This window comes from Sciurus vulgaris, assembly GCF_902686455.1.
Source record: "Sciurus vulgaris genome assembly, chromosome: 3".
NCBI lineage: Eukaryota > Metazoa > Chordata > Mammalia > Rodentia > Sciuridae > Sciurus > Sciurus vulgaris.
The window spans coordinates 135,285,572-135,305,884 of NC_136463.1; the positions used below are offsets into that span (position 1 = coordinate 135,285,572).

The following is a 20,313-nucleotide window of genomic DNA, read 5'->3' on the forward strand; positions in this document are numbered from 1 at the left end:
AAGCCACAGCGATGGATGCAGGCTGGTCCGCTGGTTTCAGGGGAAGATTACACTGCTGATGTCCCAGCTGGAGAATTACAACGAGGCTTTCCTTATCAGGCCACCAGGGTCAACTACCATGATGCTCTGTTGTTGCCTGAGGGCTTTGAATAGTTTCCCCAGCAGCCCCAACTCTCACTTGGTTCCCATGCACTTAAAATAGACAGGACAATCTAAAGAGCCTGTTCCCCAACACTGCAAAAGAATTTTCTTCCAAAGTTTGCTTGTTTTTTCTTTTCTTTTACTTAAGATATTGAAAAATCTGTAGTTTTGGCATTCTGTGTAAGACAATGCAAGAAATATTTTTAAATGCTTTGTCTTCTGTGTATTGCCCAGTCACTATGACTGGGCTAGAACTGATGAACATTTAAAACTGTCCAATTATTGACTTAGAAATTCTCTGGCTTGATTGAAGAACACCAAATTGCAGAGGAAAAACAATGGCTGAAACACTGGCCAAAAACTCCAATAGCAACTTGAGGGTACTTTTTGGCTAGTTACTAGCTTTAAAATTTATGTTCTTGTTCCTTATATAGGAATTAAAATGACCCAATCTAATTGTATGTTGAAAGAGGAGAATATAGCTTTGTGGAAAGTTGAGGATTAGGATGGTTTTAGTGCTGATTTCGTTAATCCTGAAATAAAAATCAAATAAAAATGAGTATCAGAGCAGAAGAGGCTGAGGTGGGCATTTGGGTAGATGTTGATCAGAGGATACAAAACTTCAGTTAGACCTGATGAGTAAGTTTCAGAGATCTATTATATAACCTGGTGACTACAATATGAATAACAATAGTGTACTTTATTCTTGAAAGTTGCACAAAGAACAGATTTTAAATATTTACACCACAAAAAATGAGAATATTAGGCTATACATATGCTAATTAGTTTGATTTAACCATTCTACAAGGTATACATATTTTAAAACAACATCTTATATGTTATAAATATGAACAGTTTTTGTCAATTAAAAATAAATTAGAAAATAGAGATCATGAGTTAGTCATGATCAATTACCATGTAGTAATTTTACATTGTATTTTATTTTTCAAAAACGTGGGATTTATCAGCATATAATAGATAATTGTTTTGGAATTCTTTCTGTTTTTGTTCTCTGTGTGTGTGTGTATGTGTGTGTGTGGGTGGGTGTGTGTGTGTGTGTGTAATTTTTTGTATACATTGAACAGTTATTTTTTTCAAATGTGTGTGTAACTTGTATTCCTTACACATAATTTCTGGAAAATTGTTCATAAATATTCTATATATATCATAATGCCTAGGAAATGCTAATCCTAAGCTTCTTTTTTTTTTAACTTATATAATGTACAATGACTTGGCTATATCCTATAGGAAAGAATCTTGCTTAATATAGTTTTACTCAGTTTTCTAATGATAATTATTTGCCAACAAAACTTTTTGTTGTTTGAAACACCTGTAATTAGTTTTCCCTGAACTAGACTTCAGAGCTCTATTATATATATATGATAGAGTTCTATCATATATGTGTATATATGTATATATATACCAGACCCCAAGGACTCTTCTGAAATGACCATGGACTTGAAAGGTAATAAATGCATAATATGGATGAAGGGGGAATACTGTAGCTAAAATGAGATAATTTGTTATAATTGTTAAATATGGAGATGGGTTTTAGTTGCTGAGCTACTCTGTGTCTTGATTTCTTTCCAAGCTCCATATATAAAATAATAATAACATTCACTAACTGTGGAGCTGTTGAAAGTGCTAATTGATATATATATATATATATATATATATATATATATGTTAAATGTTCATCCCAGTGACAGTCTTAACTCTCTTTGTAACTCAAGAACAAGGAAGGAATTATCTTAAGAAAAAATCACATTTTAACTCTTTTATGTCTAAAATGTATGAGGAACACCTATGGTGCCTTGGCTTTCTCTTGCTCCGACCACCCAACAGCAAGCCTCATTATAATACTTGGGTTTTGTTTATTACTATGTTTACAAGACATTCAGATATGACCCAATACATGGGTTCTCACTTTAGTGGAAAGAAATATCAACAGATGGACTTATTAAAAATTCAGATTTCTAAGGCATCACTCCAAGAGTTAATAATTTGGTAAACCAAAGGCAAGTCCTAGGAAATGAATTTTTTATAAGAGAACCACTAATGCACATGTCCACAGATTTTAGTGAACATAATATTTATTTCACAACTTGTCTTTACTTTGTGTTTATCAGCAGGTATAAACATTCATATTTCCTACATGAAATAAAAGTAGAAATCAGTGGAAAACATTTATATTTCCCAGATAAATTAGAAAAAGAAATGAACATCCCCATAGACTATAGCTTGTTGTTTTCACACAACTAAAAGTTAAATCTCTGTAAATATATCTTTTATTTATGATGTTTAAAATTTAAATGTTAAGGTAGACTGAAAATGGGGAGTTTTTAAAACTGAAGATTGAAGACAGGGGGGGTTTAAAAATGAATCTAGGAGGAGCATTTAAATGAGACAGCATTGTCTCTGAAGGTATTCTACAAGTCATTCATTTTAGAACTATCCTACAATATGTACAATCAGAAAAATGAGAAATTACACTCCATTTATGTATAATTTATAAAAATGTATAAGTGCACCTAATGTCATGTACAACTAATTAGAACAAATTTAAAAAAACATTCAAAAAATGTTACCTCTCATGTTTAAAGTGACAGAAGCCTTTAAGGTACTTCAGACCTATGGATGAGGATCAGCATGTTTTGCTTCAGCCTTTATTAAGTCTTCAGAGTTCTTACAAAGATCAGGTTCACCTAAAAAAAAAAAAAACATAAATAAAAATAAAAGTAAACAGACAAAACAACATTGGCCTTTGGAAAAACCTAATAAGGTTAGAAGACGGAAGAAATTTGTAAAATGCTGAGACTAGGTTTTACAATGGATTTGGTAATATACTTCCTCCAAAAATATCAAAATTTTCATTTCAGCCTGTGGATCTATAGAGCATAACAAATCATCTTCTGGTGATCATTTAACTTTTGAAGCTACAATTTAATCTGGGGATACAGAAATGAAACAGATGAGAAATGTTTAAATATCTATTAAATCACATGTGTAAATTACATATGATTTTCCTGAGTATTTTTTAATAAAAGTGAACTCTTTTAAATACATCTTTTAATGACCAGTGTCTTTTTACCACATATCAATTAGTTGCTATGAATTTAAAACAAGTGAGAATAAGAGATAAGCAATATTTAAAAATAAATACTGTTAAAATAATCTGCAGAAACAAACTAATAGAATTTAAACTGTTGGACTCATTCAGTTTCTATATAAACTTGAAGAAAAAATCATTAGCATGAAAAATATTTCAAGACTTCTGGAAAATTTGTGGCACATTGATCAGAAATAGAATTACAAAGCAAAATATATACATAAGAGTCTGATTATGTAGGATACAAAGTAAACAAAAAAGCAGAAATTATAATGTTAAGTGAATTACAATATCTTGATATTTCAGGACATATTAAGTTTGATAGAATGCTTTTCCTGTCTAAAATTTGAATGAAGGTAGTCTAAATAATTAAACTTTGCATGAATTAATTCTGAATTCATCCCAACGTGTACTGTAAGATGCTGACCCATCTGCATCAGGATTTTCTTGAGATTACACACAAGAAGAGTGTATGTAATCTGATGGGATAAGTCAAAAAGAAAATGTATGTATTCTTTGATCTGTACTTTTGCTTTATAATTCTATTTCTGATTAATTCTCTGTAACTTTTCCAAAAGTTTTGGGATGTTTTCCACACTGATGATTTTTTTTTCTTCAAGGTTTGTATAGAAGCTGACTGATTCTAAGCACATAAATTCCATCTGTTTGTTTCTGCAGATCATATTGAATATTGCTAGTCTCTTATTCTCATTTACTTTCAATTCATAGTGACTGATTGATGTGCGGTAAAACCCACTGGTCATTGGCAGGTTTATTGAAAATATACTCAGTGGGGGAAATTATCTTCTGTGACAGAATCAAATGTCAGGTAATCTCAAAACTTTTCTGATCATTCTTAGATAATAAAAAAATCATCCTGTGATCACATTAAATTTTCAAAGTCCCAACTCAGACATTAGAAGTTCTGATCACATCTATACATTGTGATCATCAAATAAGATAATACTTCTTTCCAAACTGGGGTTTATTGCAGAACTCAGAAATTGTGTGTGTTGGGGTTAGGCAGATTTTGTTTCTTTCACTTCTTCTGTCTTCTCTTCCAACTAGTGACTTTGGGCTCCTGCGGCAGCACACAGAAGAGAAAGCCAAGAGGAAGAGTCATGTTCCACTTGACCAGCATCATTTCGTAGACTTGGCAGGTGTGAACTGGCAGGTGTGAACCAGCAGGTATATCAAACTGACTTGTTTTTTCTTTGAGCACATTTATGATTTCCTCTTCAGGGACCATGGCTAGAAACTTCTCACCAGCTTGTTGAGGGCATAAGAATTTCTAGTTTCTTTTCTTTTTTGGGGGAGGTGGGGTATGGTGATTGAACTCAGGGGCACTTGACCACTGAGCCACATCCCCAGCCCTATTTTGATTTATTTAGAGACAGGGTCTCACTGAGTTGCCTTACCATGGCTGAGGTGGTTTTGAACTTGCAATCCTCCTACCTCAGCCTCCCAAGACGCTGGGATTACAGGCATGCACCACCATGCCCAGCCCTTTTTTTTTTTTAATGTCCATAGTCCTGGAAATTTTCCCATATACTTCCAGTTTTTTTCTGCTGAGGTCTCATCACACTTACAAATATGATGGGACATATTTGGCTTATGAGACTCTCCAGAGGCATGTATTCCCATGAACTGCTTAAGGAAAGGCTGAAACCTACACAGCCTCTTCTCCATGTGCTCATCTGTCACCATCTAACACTTCAGATCTCTTAGATAGGAACTAGATTCTATTACCAATATTGCCTTTTTATTATTATTTTTTAAATTGCTGTATTCTTCATATCCTCTTAGCTTGAACCCCTCCAATAGTCCTGGTGACATGCTCTTCTCTTTACCTGGGGTGAGGAAGGAAGCATTTCTACAACTTCCTCAAGCTCAGTGATTTCTTTACCAAAATTCTTCTCAGAAATTATTTTTCAGCTTTTAGCAACTTAACCTTCCATTTGTTTGAATTGAGTGAGGGTTTTAAGCCTTCTATAATGGTTTTTTGAATCTTCTTTGAAACTCCTATCTTACAGCTCAGTTTGTTTTCTGACATTTATCATCTTGGCATCTTGGTTTAAACTTCAGATTTAATACTCTGTTACTTAAGACTGTATTAAAACAGAACAGAATAGTCTGGAATAGAACAGAATAGTGAAAGTGATAAGAATAGACAAAGAAAGGAATGTAAGTATTTAATTGGTTCACTGGTTCTCAAAAATTTTGAGAAAACATTTTATAGTGGGTAAAGGACACTAAGGTCTACCTACCACCAAATACTCTTTATTTCTAATGGATAAAGAACTCACCAGTAAGAAACAAGTATAAGACGAATAAAATAATAAAGTGGTAACAATGCAGCATTCACACACACACACACACACACAATCACCAAATGATTCACAAATTACATCCAAGAGCAATTTTGCACATGCAGTAGGAAAATCAATAATTAAGTATTATGACCAACTCAACATAGAAGTTTTGCAGCACTGAAAACATATCTTTCTTCAAAACTGAAAAAATACCATTTGTTTTTAAAGACACACACACAAGATAGTGACAAGCAATTTCATGACATCAGATTACTTAGGAAAAATATTGTATTCGGTTCTCCATAAAACCAATTCATATTGGAAGAAAATGGATTACAGGAAGGCCATCCTTCCAGCAGTGCCTCAGCACCAGACTTACAAAGCGGGAAGACTAGTACTCACTGAGGTTGGTAACAAAGGGAACGCACTGAAATGGAACACTGGACTGGAAAAGAAACTCCAGAGACACAGAAAGTCAGAAACTTTGAACATAATATAAGAAATAATGTTAGATATGCTCCAGCTTGGCTGGTGAAGGCCATGAGAGGGTGGTTGTTGAGGGGGGCAGGGAGTGGAGAATGCAGGCAGAGAGAGAGGACAGTATGGCAGATAAAAAAGTTGCCTTGGGAAAAATCTGTGGAATTACAAAGGGAGGCTGATCTTAATGGACCCAGAGTCCATGTGGAAAGTGATTCTTTGAAATTCAACCAGAAATTGCTTAGCCCACAGGGAAATAACTCAGCAGGAATCAGGGAACTGACAGCATGGAAGCCAGTTGCCAGCATAGGAACCGCCTGAAGGGTTGTTAGCATTAGCAAGCGAGAAAGGCGATCTGGGAACTCATGAAGGAAGTTGCCAGTAGTACTCTATTATGACTCCAGAGTGATTGAAGCAGGCACAAACAAAATTGTGCCTGAAGCTTACGGTCTCCCAATACTAAGGAGAGAGAGCTCCCCTTGCTACTGACATCCCCAAGTGCCTACTGGGAAGAGGGCTACAGCAACCACACAGGAGCTTTGCACTCCAGGGCAAAGATCTGGTAATTCATATTCATAGCAGTGAAGGTGAAACCTGTGCAGGTTTAGTCCCTACACCCTAAAAGTGAATTTTATCAGCATCTTTACAGATCCACATGTCCAGCAGAGACCAGCATCTCTCCAGCAGTAAGGGGCAAATACCCACCAACAAAATCCCAAATTTCAGCCAAAACTGAAGCCTAACTACTACAACTTCAAATTTGGAACTCAGCATCACTCCTGCTATAACAATATACAATTTTTCAGCACTCTCCAGTCCTCCCCACCCTATCCTGGGAGACTGGAAGCAGAGCACCTTCTAGTCACAAGGGCTGGCAGCTAAATGAGGACCACAAAGACAATGAACTTAACAACCCTCAGACTTTGACTCAAGGGTTACAGAACCAAAAATAAACACAAAGAATGAAAATCCATCCCTGCCAACAGTTTTGACCTTCTTATTGGAAACAAGCCCTTTAATTCTGATTAAGATTTTTAAAATTTTTTCTCCTTTATTTTTCTCAATTTTTTTTCTTTTTTCTCCATATTCAATCAGTTTTCTTACTCTTTTTAAAAATTTTAACTTAAATTTTTTTTCCCAAATATCATTTCATTGTATGTTACTATTGTTTACTTTTTTCATTCTGCAAGATTTGGTGTGTGTATGTGGGTATGTGTGTTCTTACTGCATGGACAGGTTCAAAAATATATATATAATTTTACTTTCATATAATTTTACTTTCACATTAATTGCTTCCTTTTCACCTAGTTATTATTTGATATGAATTAGGTGGGGTATAATTATACATGGGTTTGGGTTGTTTTGACCTCACATTTGGTTGTACATTTGTATCTTGGTGTTTGTCCTTCTTATTGCTCCTTCTTCACTCTCTTCCTACACTATTAGCCAAATTGTCCTATTTCCTCTTCCTTTCTTTTTAAAATAATTTTTAGTTAAGTTTTTATTCATCCTTCCTCACAGCCAACATCTGATACCTATCTCTTGACTTTCCTCTGTTCAATTTTTTTTAATATTTCAAAATTTTCTTGTCTTTCTACCCTATTTTCTCTTCACTCAAGAAATTGTAATCCCACTATCTAACAGAATTATACTTTACATAATTCCTACCCCATTCATGTTGTTGTGATTATTAATCCAGTGGACAACATGGTAGACACCTGTTGTCTAATGCCTGATGTAGTTTTTTTTAATTGTTGGGACTAATGTTAAATGCTGACCCCACCATTCCTATATTGGTGTCAATTAGTATTACAGATGTAAAAATAGGCAATAAATATTTATCTTAAGGATACTTCTGTCTCTAACACTAGTGCTATTCCTGGCTCCCCTCTTCCTCAAAAAGGAATTGGAAAGTGATTGGGACACTTCACTTTCATGCAGTAGGGATTCTGCTGCCAAGCAATACCAACAACTTAGCTAAGTAATGGAAAATCTCATACCACACATGATCTAAGCCCAGCTAAACCTCAACATTACTTTGGGGGACAAAACCCCCCAAGCTAACAACCAGGTTCCTAGGAGGAGCAATCATAAAGGAATCTTAGAACCCACCCCTGGATATCTACTCATACATCAAAATCAAACAGAAGTCCCAGAACAAAAAAAGATTACTACATATAAAAAATTACATATATATATGAAGGGAAGTGCTATAAAATGCAATAAAGAAAATAGAGATATTGAAAAGAAACAAATCAGAACTGGAAATGAAAGACACAACAAATCAAAATAAAAATTTATTTGAAAGCATCACCAATAGATTAGATTATGCAGAAAAAAGAACTTCAGACCTTGTAGACAGAACTTCAGGCCTTGAAGACAGGGTATATAAACTTAAATACTCAGTATGCAATAAAGGGAAAAAATGAAAGATGGTAATCAAAATATACAACAACTCTGGAATAGCACCAAGAAAACAAACCTGAGAGTCATTGTGATAAAGAAAACATGGAGATACAGACTTAAGGTATTAGGAACATTTTCAGTGAGATAGTAACTTAAAATTTTCCCCATATAAGAAATGAGATGGACATCCATATATAGGAGATATATAAGATCCCACATGGACAAGTTCAGAATAAAACTCTCCCAGACACATCATAATCAAAATGCCTAACAGAGAAAACAGGAAAAAATACTAAATCTGTGGAAGAAAACATGAGGACAAATTTAGTGGCAAATAAATAAGACTCATTTCTGACTTCTTAACTCAGACCCTAAAATCAAGGAGAGCCTGGATGAGGTATTCCAAGCTCTAAAATAAAACAATTGCCACTGAAGGTTACTATATCCAGCAAAGTTTTCTTTGAAAATCAGTGGGGAAATAAAAACTTTTCACAACAAGTATAAACTAAAAGAATTTATGATCATTAAACCAGTACTACAATGAATACTCAAATTAAACTGTACACAGAGATATCCCCAAATTAGCCCCAAAACTCTCAAATAGATGAAGATCATTGGAAGAGAAGCAAACTAAATGGAAAAAAAAAAAAAAAGATGCCAGGATTAAAAATAGCAGGCAAACTCAAGTGGCATAAAACTACAAATACATATCCACAACAACACTGAATGTAAATGGTCCCAACTGCCTAATTCAAAGACATAGATTAGCAGAATGGACCAAAAACCAAGATCCAACTATATGCTATTTGCAAGAGACTCATCTCATAGGTAAAGAAATCCACAGACTGAAAATAAAAAGATGGAAAAATATTCCATGCAAGGAGTCCAAAAAAGAGCAGTAATAGCTCTTCTCATATCTGATAAACCAGATTTCAAGCAATTATTCAGAAGAGACAAAGAAGGTCACTATGTCAACACAGCCTTATCACTAACAGATGGGTCATCCAAACATAAAATCAATAAGGTTATTTCTGAGCTTAATAATGCAAATAAATCAAATTGACCTAATAGACATCTACAGAATATTTCATTCCCAAACAGTTGAATTTACCTTTTTCCCAGAAGCTCATGAAGTCTTTTCCAAAATACACTGTATTCTAGGTCAGAATGTAAATCTTAGTAAATTAAATAAAATGATATAATTTTGTGCATCTATCAGAGCATAATGGAAAGAAACTAGAAATCAACAGCAAGGAAAGTAATAGAAATAACATAAACACATGGAGATTGAACAACATTCTTTCAAATGAAGAATGGATCATCAAAGAAATGAGAGAAGAAACACATTCTTAGAAATGAATGAGAACAGAGATACAACATTTCAAAATCTCTGGAACAGTATGAAAGCAGTTCTAAGAGGAAAATTTATAACATTGAGTGCCTACATTTAAAGAAAATAGATAGATCCCAAAACAAATGAGCCAAACTAATCAAAGAAAAGACAAGAGAAGTCCCAAGTAAACATAATTAGAAATTCAAAAGGGGATATCACCATAGACACTTCTGGAATCCAGAGACATATTAGAAACTATCTTGAAAATATATATTCTAATAAACTATAAAATACAGAAGACACTGACAAATTTCTAGACATATATGACCCACCTAAATTGAACCAGGAAGACATAGAAAACCTAAACAGATCAATATCAAGTAATAAAAAAATAATTAAAAACCTTCCAACAATGTAAATTCTAGGACCAGACACATTTTCAGTTGAGTTCTACCAGATCCTTACAGAACTAAAACCAGTTTTTCCAAATTATCCCATGAAACTGAAATGAAGGAAACACTCTCAAATACATTCTATGAAGCCAGTACAACCCTGAAAACCTCTTGCCAGAGCAATTAGACAGAAGAAAGACTTTAAAGGGCTACAAATAGGAAAAGAAAACCTCAAACTATCCCTATTTGTAGATGACATGATTCTATATTTAAAAGACCCAAAATCTTTCACCAGGAAACTTCCAGAACTCATACATGAGTTTAGCTAAGTAGCAAGATATAAAATTAACAGTCATAAATCAATTGCATTCCTACATATCAGTAATGAATCAACCAAAAAAGAAATTAGGAAAACTATCCCATTTACAATAGCCTCAAAGAAAATAAAATACTGGGAACCAATCTAATATAAGAGGTGAAAGAGCTCTACAGTAAAACTATAGAACACTAAAGATAGAAATTGAAGACCTTAGAGGATAGAAAGACCTCCCATGTTCTTGGATAGGCAGAATTAATATTGTCAAAATGGCCATACTATCAAGAGTGCTATACAGATTTAATGCAGTTCCTATTAAGGTTCTGATGATTTTCTTCACAGAAACAGAAAAAGCAGTTTGAAAATCATTTGGAAAAATAAGAGACCCACAATAACCAAAGAAGTCCTTAGCAAGAAAAGTGAAACAGGAGTACCAAAACTTAAATTATACTACAGAGCTATAGTAACAAAACAGCATGGTATTTGCACCAAAACAGATACAAAGACAAATGGTACAGAATAGAAGACACAGAAACAAACCCACATAAATACGGTTTTCTCATACTAGACAAAGGTGCCCAAAACATACACTGGGGAAAAGATAGCCTATTCAACTAATGGTGCTGGGAAAACTGGAAATCCTTATGTAACAAAATGAAATTAGACCTCTGTCTCATCAGGGACCTGGACATTAGACCAGAGATGCTGTGTCCACTAGAAGAAAAAGTAGGCACAAATTTCCATCATGTCAGCTTAGGAACCAAATTCCTCAACAAGTGAAAGAAGTAAAATAAAAAATCAATAAATGGAATTGTATCAAGGTAAAAAGCTTATTCACAGAAAAGGAAACAATCAAGAACATGAAGAAAGTGCCTGCAGAATGGGAGAAAATGTTTGCCACGTAAACCTCAGTTAGAGCATTAATTTACAGGATAAATAAAGAACTCAAAAAACTTAACACCAAGAAAATAACTCAATTGACAAATGAGCAAAGGAACTGAACAGACACTTCACAGAAGAAATACAAATGGTCAAAAAATATATGAAAACATGTTCAACATCTCTAGCAAATATGAAAATGCAAATCAAAATTACATTGGTATCTCTCTCCAGTCAGAATGGCAATATCAAGAATACAACCAATAATAAATGTTGGCAAGGATGTGGGGGAAAAGCACACACTCATACATTGCTTGCAGGTCGGCAAATTGGTGTAACCACTCTTGAAATCAGTATGAAGATTCCTCAGAAAACTGGGAATGGAACCACCATTTGACCTAGTCATCCCACTCCTTGGTATATTCCCAAAGGACTTAAAATCAGCATACTACAGTGACACAGCTCTATCAATGTTTTAAGCAGCTTAATTCACAATAGTTAAGCTATGTAATCAACCTAGGTGGTGTCCTTCAACGGATGAATGGATAAAGAAAATGTGGTGTATATACCCAATGGAATATTGCTCAACCATAAAAAAATGAAATTATGGCATTTGCCAGTAAATGGAAGGAGCTGGAGACTATCATGCTAAATGAAATAAGCCAATCCCTCAAAATCAAAGCCAAGTATTTTCTCTGATAAGTGGAGCTGATCCATAGTGGGGGGTGGGTATGGAAGAATGGAGGATTATGCAGAGGGGAGTGAAGGGAGGGGTGAGACCGTAGGGATAGGAAGGTCGGTAGAATGAGGCAGACATTACCCTACATACATGTATGATTACACTACTGGTGTGACTCAGCACCATGTACAGCCAGAGGAATGAGAAATTATGCTTCATTGGTGTACAATGTGTCAAAACGCATTGTACTGTCATGTATAACCAATTAGAATAAAAAATTTAAAAAAAAATCAATCTTCTAAAAAAAGAAGAAACGATTTGCCATTTTCAGTCCATTGAAGACCATTTTAGATGACCTTCATAATCCAAAGGTGGTCTATGTAATAGACCTTGAGAAGCATCTGTATAGTCCAAAGTTTTAAACAATTTTGAATCATGGCTTCCTCTTTTATTCTGCTCAAATCCATGACCTTCTTTTACAATCATATTCACAAATGATACACATTATTATAAAAGTTTTTGTTCACATTAAAATATTACTATCAAGATTTTTTAGTGAACTTAGTGATACACTATGGTGATAAATGTGCTTCTTTGTTGATGCTTAAAATAACAAGGTCTACCATCAGATCTATTATCTATACCATTTTGAAGCAGGATGATTTCAAGTGATACTTCAAGATCTCTCCACTAAATATATTATGAAAATATCTATCATTTCTACTTATGACAAAAACGTACCACAAATATTAATGTGTACTGGTGTATACAAATGATGGATGTGCTAAATTTCTGGTAAAGGTTAATTTTTTAAAAAATCTTAAAACTTTTTTTATTTGTTCTTTTTAGATATATCTGACCATAGGATGTATTTTGGCATGTAATACTCACTTTTTTTCCCATGAGAGTGTGCTCATATATAGACCCCATCTATATACTCCGGGCTAAAACTTTTGTTCTAGTCTCACTTCATTATCAGGTAAGGAATAAACTCAGAATAGTCTAGTGATTTCTTTCAGTGCAGACCATAAATAGATAATCTGAGGTCAAAACATTTGGCTTTCAATTCAACAAGACCAGTAACACAACCTTGGAATGTCAATTTACTTACAAGCTCATATATATAGGAAGTTACTCCTTAGGAATGAAGGCATAGAGTCAGTTCAAAGCAAATGCAGTGAAGCTTGTTTGTCAGACAGGAAAAAGGTGATGAAGTAAAAATGCTCCAGTGGTTTTGTTCATCTCAAAGACTTTTAGGTGTTTATCTAAAACAGTTTAAAAAGTTTGAACTTTAAAAAGCAATTTATAAAATGATGGAAACACATCTGCTTTGCTTTATAAATAGCCGAAATTCAGCAGGTGTAGGAAGAGGATGGTGATTATCAGAGAGACAGACCTACCAAAACAAACAGAAATCCTCTAGAGTTAGCTAATCAAGCCCTGAGACTGCTATCTGAGCTTACTTTTGTGATAATCAGAATCATGATGTTATTTATAGGTGGCATAAATAATACTTGCACAGAATAAGACAAGGCACACCATCAAGGGGACATTGGAGACTCCAGTTCTCCAATCATACCATTGACTAATAATTTGAAAAATAATCTTAGGACAAATTGTTTTTTCATGAGTAATCAAAGACTTTATTACATATAAGTCTACAAATGGTCTCTTCCCAGGGAAAAGTACATCCTTTGTCATACTTTGGGCAAGTTGTAAAGCCTCATTTGACAGTAGAACTGTCCCAATAAATCATTTCCAGTGAACCCCAGTCATGATGAACAGTCTAGTCTCTAAATTTTTAAAGCTGGTTGTTACCATGTCTGTCTTACTAACAGACAATCTCCATTTTCCACAGAATAAAACTGTAATGACTGTAGGTCATTTCCTAGTTCAATTTCTCTGCCCAGCATCTTGGGACTTTCATAGGACAACAAAAGTTCTGACACAGGAACTTTGAGAAGACGTGACAATAATGCCTTCACCTTTTGAACTGTCATGGAGCCTGGCAGTTGCTTCTCTAAGACCTGTTCAAGGTGGTTTGGATATTTTATCTTCAGTTTCAGGAGTTGGGTTTTCAGCATAAATGGTTGTTGTACTTTGAGTTCTCTGTCCTCAGGTGCACCATACTTGTGGCAGAGGAGCTGGTATCTAGGATAGGCTGTAAGAAATTCTTCATTTGGTCTGTTTTTCTCTGGTTCCTGATGTGCACCAACCTTTTTCCACTCATTTCCAAAAACTTTTCAGTAATCAAGCTCAACTCCTCGCCTTTCCTCTGGAAGAATCTCACATTTGTTCAAGGTCTTCGGTTGATCAATTTTGGCAATAAATGAGCTGTCAAGTGGTCTGTGCTTCCTTGCTCCCTTCAGTCAGGTGGTTCCTTAGGCAGGACAAGGCAGGCAAGCTCTGTAATTTATCTAGCTCATTGATGAATGACCATTGTGATATCTGATTGTCGTTTACTACAGGGTACAGCAGGGACAGGAACATGGATGTTTTGCACCCAATTCCAGCATCCAGAAAATGTATAGAAGAAATTCCAGTCCAGGGTCAGAAAGGATTAGTTGTTCTAATCTGGGCAGATAGGCTCTCAGGAAGAGCTGGCTTTCATTAATTAATGGGTTAGAGGAAAGCTCTAATAACTTGAGCATCTGTAGAACTTCATTGGGCCTTTGTGAAATGAAGATGCAGTTGGAGCCCAGATACAGCTCCTTGAGGACTGGCCACCCTGCGGCACACTGCAGCACCTCAGTCCACGTTATTCCTGTTTGATTGAGAACTAACACCTTCCATGTGGAAAATGTTCCAGTTACAGCTGATGAGCCAGAGGGAAACTGCAGCTTATTTTCACTGAGATTAAGAACCACCAGGTTTTCGAGCTGATAAGCAATACGAATCACTTCATCCCATGATGCCAATAGGTTTTTTGACACATCTACTCTTGTAATATTAGGACATGTTCCGGCAATTCTTCCTTTTTCACCAGCACAACTTACTGCACAGTTCCTTAGAGAAATCTCTTGCAAGTTGTTCAGATGACTCTGCTGTTTTATGACAGAGTCAAAACCAATGGTTTCCACAGGTTTCTTCCCAAGTGTAATAATTTGCTCTTTCCCATGGCCTTCTGGTCCATCTTCTAATAGCGGTTCTTAACTGCAGTAAGAAAGTCCACTCCAAAATTCACCTTGTTGGGATGAATAAAGGATCCTGTTGGGTGCCTGCATTTAAAGTACACCGTCCTTCATGGCTCCCATCATGCTTTGCTCTCTCTGGATTGTCCCACTCCACTCCTAACCAGAGTCCTGCCACAGGCAGGACAATGCCAGAAAAAACCCACTGTTGCATGTTCTCCATTTACTTCGACTCTTCCACCAATGACATCTAACATCAAATATCACTCATGATAAGACAGCCAGAATCCAAAATGTGAGATCCAACTGCAGTAGATGCTGGTTGTGGTGGCGGCCCCAGACCATGGCAGGCCAGTATAAATTATCATACAACTGATAATATAGCAACATTAATCAACACCTGGCGAATGCTTACAAGACAGTAGGGCTTCACTCACCTACTTCTTCACAGCAAATTTGTGAGGTGGGATTTAACAGCTGTGGACACTGACATGTAGAGTCATCTGCCCATCGTATTAAAGCTAACAAGTGTCAAATGTCTAGGTCTCTCTTACAATGTCACCCAGAATTTTGACATCCAGTTCCATTTGCCAAGCTGCACTCAGCACACATCTTCACCATTTCTGCCATATCCACCTGCCACCTGTCTTCTTCTTACCTAGTATTTTATAAACTGACCTTAAATCTCCTGCCTTTCAAAATGCTAGTTTTCTTTATCACAGTCTATGAACCCAAAATCACTCTAACAAATAAAACGTTTAAATAACTTCAACAAGCAATCAAGTAAACATTATTAGTAAGATAAAAAATAAAATTAAAATATATAAAAAAATTAAAATGCTAGCTTTGTCCTAGTCATTTTGTACCCCACCTTGGAAAAAGGAAAATTGATGTGGTTTTTGTATATTTCAAATACACAGAATTCATAATTAACAAAAGATCATTTCTTCCACAGCTATAAAAAAACACAGTAATTGATTTTTATTGCACTATTTTTGGCTTGTCTACCTCAATAGTCCCTGCACATCAGTAGAGAAATGCCTCTAATTTGTGTCTTAGACACAAGGAACATGTGATCAGAGGGATAGCTAACTACTCCATTGTTACCTAGGAGAGTTTGGGAGACAGACCTCAAATTATCCCTCAGAAAATCATTCCAATTAATCGTCCATATTTAACAGCAACAGCAAATAGTGCTTTAAAAATGCTTGGCAGAAAATTGGTTTGTGCAGTCTTTTCAACAAAAACACAAGTTCCAAGTTACACTACATTCTTATTTCTTCATGGGAAAAATATTACCTTTGCTTTGTGTAACAGTATTTTCTCAAGTTGGCACATCAGTAGGGTTGCTTCTGCTTTATTTTGGGTCCATTATGTACCTTCTGTTAAGTATAACTAAAATGAGTTGATTACCAAAGATCAAAGACATTGGAGAAATGTAATATAGGGTAAATCAGAGCTCTGGATTCACACTGGTGTTTTTTTATCCACATGATATAATTTGCCTTGTAGATGAGGAATAGGAACTTTTTCAACACTAGGAAAAATACTCTCCCCTTCATTTGCTCTTAATTTAAATGCATTTGGAGAAGTAACAGTTCCATATTTTCTGTCTTTTAGTTTGCAATGTGCATGAAGATTACAGGAAGAAAAGGAAAGACCACCAGGCAGAAGGAGAAAGTGGCAGACTGCTAAAAACAAAACTCCTGCTTCCCAAATGTGTTAGCTTTGACCTGTAAAGCTGGAGGAAGTGATACCTTATTCATTAAGGGTTACATAAGATTCAAGTCAAGAACTGACTAAATTATTCCCTGGTTCCCAAAACCACATCTAATTTTGAAGAAAACATATCAATCTACATTAGTAAACTGGAATAAATCCACATACCCAATTAACATGTTAGACTCTAAATACGTAGGGAGTTCAAGACAGGAAATCTATGGAAAATGAAAGATTTCTACATATATTCTTCTGTCAATCAGCAAAATTGAACTCAAGTTGGGGAGATAATATGTCAAACAGCCAAAAATCTTAATGTTTAATTTCCATGCAACTAAAGCATTTAAACGATGTGGGCAGTAGTTGAGTTGTCTCCTTGAAGAAGTTTGTTCTAAGATTATATCCACAGGATGCATTTGTTTTGGTGGAATGAAGGAATATTTTCTTTATCAGGAGGGTAAGGAGGTAAGGGGAAAAAAGAGTCTGAGCAAAGGCAATAATTTGGAAAGAAAAAATATAGCCCTGTTGAGAAATCTTTGCTGATGGCTCCCACAGTTTCTTCCTCAGAGTGGTCATTGTTATAGAGGAAAACTCTAACCCTACTAAAATATTATTTTAATATTATTCTTAGGGGAGATCTATGTGATTGAATCACAGGGTTTTTTTTTTTTAATTTTATTTTATTTTTAAAGAAAGAGGCTCTGGTGCAGGGAGATGGTAAGCATGTAAGTCGCTGATCATCTATGAAGGTAGAGAAGTGGAGAGTTTCACAAGAAGGGACGGTTTGGAATGACAAAGTTAAGACCATTCATATCCCACTCTCCCGCTGTGATGAGTGGCAGGAATTGGTATGGATAGTGCAAGATTGGGTGTGTGGAGGCAATTTGATACTATGGGGCTTCTAATTTTTAAGTGGGGTGAAAGGATGGGATAAAAATTGAGTCTGAGAGATGTACTAAAAATTTAATTTTTATTCTTTTCTAAGTAGAAAAAATTTCATATGGAATACTGATTTTTAGGTATGTTCATCTAAATCAGTTTAAAAGTTGAAACTAAGAAAAAATAACTTGTCAAATGATGGAAACATTTTGGTTTTGCTTTAAATATTCTGAATGAGGTATTTTGGTAAATTGGATTTGCTATATAAAGTTGTATCAAGAAAACAAACACGAATCTTTGATTGACAAGAATTTAAAGTGTACAGGTGATTTTAAAAGAAACTTTCAAAAGTTTTTGTATAAAAGCTCAGAATTTAAAATTTGTTCATACCTTCATTATATTCATCTTTGGGCCCATTTTAAAATACATAAATTCACTTTGCGTCTGAATGAAGACTGAATATGAGTAAACTTGATAATGCACAATCCTAAAACAATACAACCACCCCTGAGGTGTACTGTCATTGACATCAATTTACACTTTCCTATACATGCAGAATAGACAAAGCATGAAGAATAACATGAATCATTTACCTCTATCATAAATATCAGTTCTTAAATTTGCCTGTTTATTGTTACTTCTACTAAATTTAAAAGTTAAAAAAATTAATTGAAGGTTTTACTTTCAAAAAGGAGTTTATAACATAATACTGTCTGTCACGTCCAGCGGGTAAATTCTGGGGTCCAGCGAGGGGCGAAGGGGGATTGGAAAATAAAGATTGACAAGCACAGATTTTGAAGATAAGGCTGGGATCAGGTGGAGTCTGCCCTCTGATTGGGATGCAGGTCTAAAGAACTATGCCAGCAATCTTTATTTATATATGTCTCATTATCAGGTTAAAGATCATGCAAGCATTATTCTTTGTATTCAGGAATGTTACAGAAACTAGGACATTTATGTAGCTTTTCTGCAGTAGCAATCTATGGTTGCAAAGTGCAGTGTTAGGAGCTTTGGTAGCTCTCAAGACGGTCCATTGTTAAAAGTTGCTATAAGGCGGACAGGAACGGGAGAAACTGAGCTGGTGAAACATTGTGGTTGTGTCGCATAAGAATTTCTTTCCTGGGGGGGAGGGGTTGTGTGCCTGAGATCAAGGTTAGAACTGATAGGACTCTTGCACAGAGGCTCCTAATTTTTACAGCAGCTAGGCATCCTGTGGCTTTGCACAGAAAATTCCCCAAAACTGGGCATGCCACAGCCTTGAGGGCATCAGAGACCCCCAATCTCAGTAACTGCTCTCCCATCATCCATCACCACTCCCAACAATTGTCATTATCAGAAATCATTTCTCAAGTTGCTCTATTTAAAGAGTGTCAGAAAGAAAAACCAATGTTGCACTCACATTAGGTAATTTTACCACATATCTTCAACCTCTGGCCTATAATATTCCATAAAGTTCTGGGTCCTTGTATTTTAAAATGGGCCCAAAGATGAATATAATGAAGATATGAACAAATTTTAAATTCTGAGCTTTTATACAAAAACTTTTGAAAATTTCTTTTAAAATCACCTGTACACTTTAAATTCTTGTCAAAATCTATTTGTATTTTAACACAAATGTGTTATTATATCTTGACTTATTAAATCGTAAGTGATGTTGCATAAGAAAAAGTATAAAAACAAATCAGAGTGAGTTCAGTTTTTAATATAGTAGTAGTAACAATAGAAAAAAAAAAGTAAATATTCAGAGAATGTTTAATATGTTTCAAGCACTGTGCTTAGTGCTTCAAATATGTTGTCATTTATTCCTCTCAATAATCTTTTTGCCCAAAGTCACATACCATGTAATGGACTGAGCTGGCCTTCAACCCTAGAGTCATGTACTGCTTCGTCACACAGGGTTAATGCCCTGACCCAAAGGGGAAGGGAAGGCATCTATTGATCTGGAAGAGCAAGAGCATTCCTTGCTGTCTGAAAAAATACAACTGTTTTAATTTGGGAGGTGTGGTGTGAAGATGACATTTTTTCATCTTCCTGCTCTGAAAAACTACTAGGAATTGAAACTCAATTATTTGGAGTAGTCGAATAGTTTGATAGTAAGAAGGAGAGGTAGCATTTTATAAGAAACAAGAGTCTTTTTATCATTACTCACTGCTATAAAACCTGTAGTATAAGATAAGCTTAGAAGGACTCAATATCAGGATTCATACATTCGTATACCTTTGGGGATTTCAAAGTAAAGGGTTATTAATGCCAAGGAGGAAAAACAATAAGATATTTGTAACTTCAGGAGTAATAAGTTATTAAATTAAAATCTACAAATATGTCTCTAAATTTCTGTCCTATATTTTTTTATCTAAAAGTGTTAAGGGAAAATGTCACCACCATCCACTGTAGATCTTAGGGATCTCAAATCACAGTTTCCTTGAAAATTTTCCCACAGCAAGAACAATAAGTTTTTCTCTAACCTAGGTACTGCAAACCTCACAATTTTTGAATACTCTGTAGACCAATTTTTATTGTTAATGTTCAACAAACATTCA

At 35.1% G+C, this 20,313-nt stretch overlaps 1 protein-coding gene and 1 pseudogene across 4 annotated transcripts in view; both read right to left on the reverse strand.

Moving 5' to 3' along the window:
* Window positions 1-1,822: 1,822 nt before the first annotated feature.
* Window positions 1,823-20,313, reverse strand: part of PDE1A (phosphodiesterase 1A) — a 363,460-nt gene continuing 344,969 nt past the window's right edge. For all 3 annotated transcript variants that reach the window (XM_079134553.1, XM_079134554.1, XM_079134555.1), the window contains one exon: window positions 1,823-2,846. In XM_079134553.1, coding sequence (XP_078990679.1) covers window positions 2,773-2,846 — 74 coding nt within the window. In that variant the 3' untranslated portion in view covers window positions 1,823-2,772. The remainder of the gene's footprint in view (window positions 2,847-20,313) is intronic.
* Window positions 9,694-17,949, reverse strand: LOC306657972 (tubulin-specific chaperone E-like; annotated as a pseudogene). Its single transcript has one exon. The product of its transcript is annotated as a tubulin-specific chaperone E-like (transcript).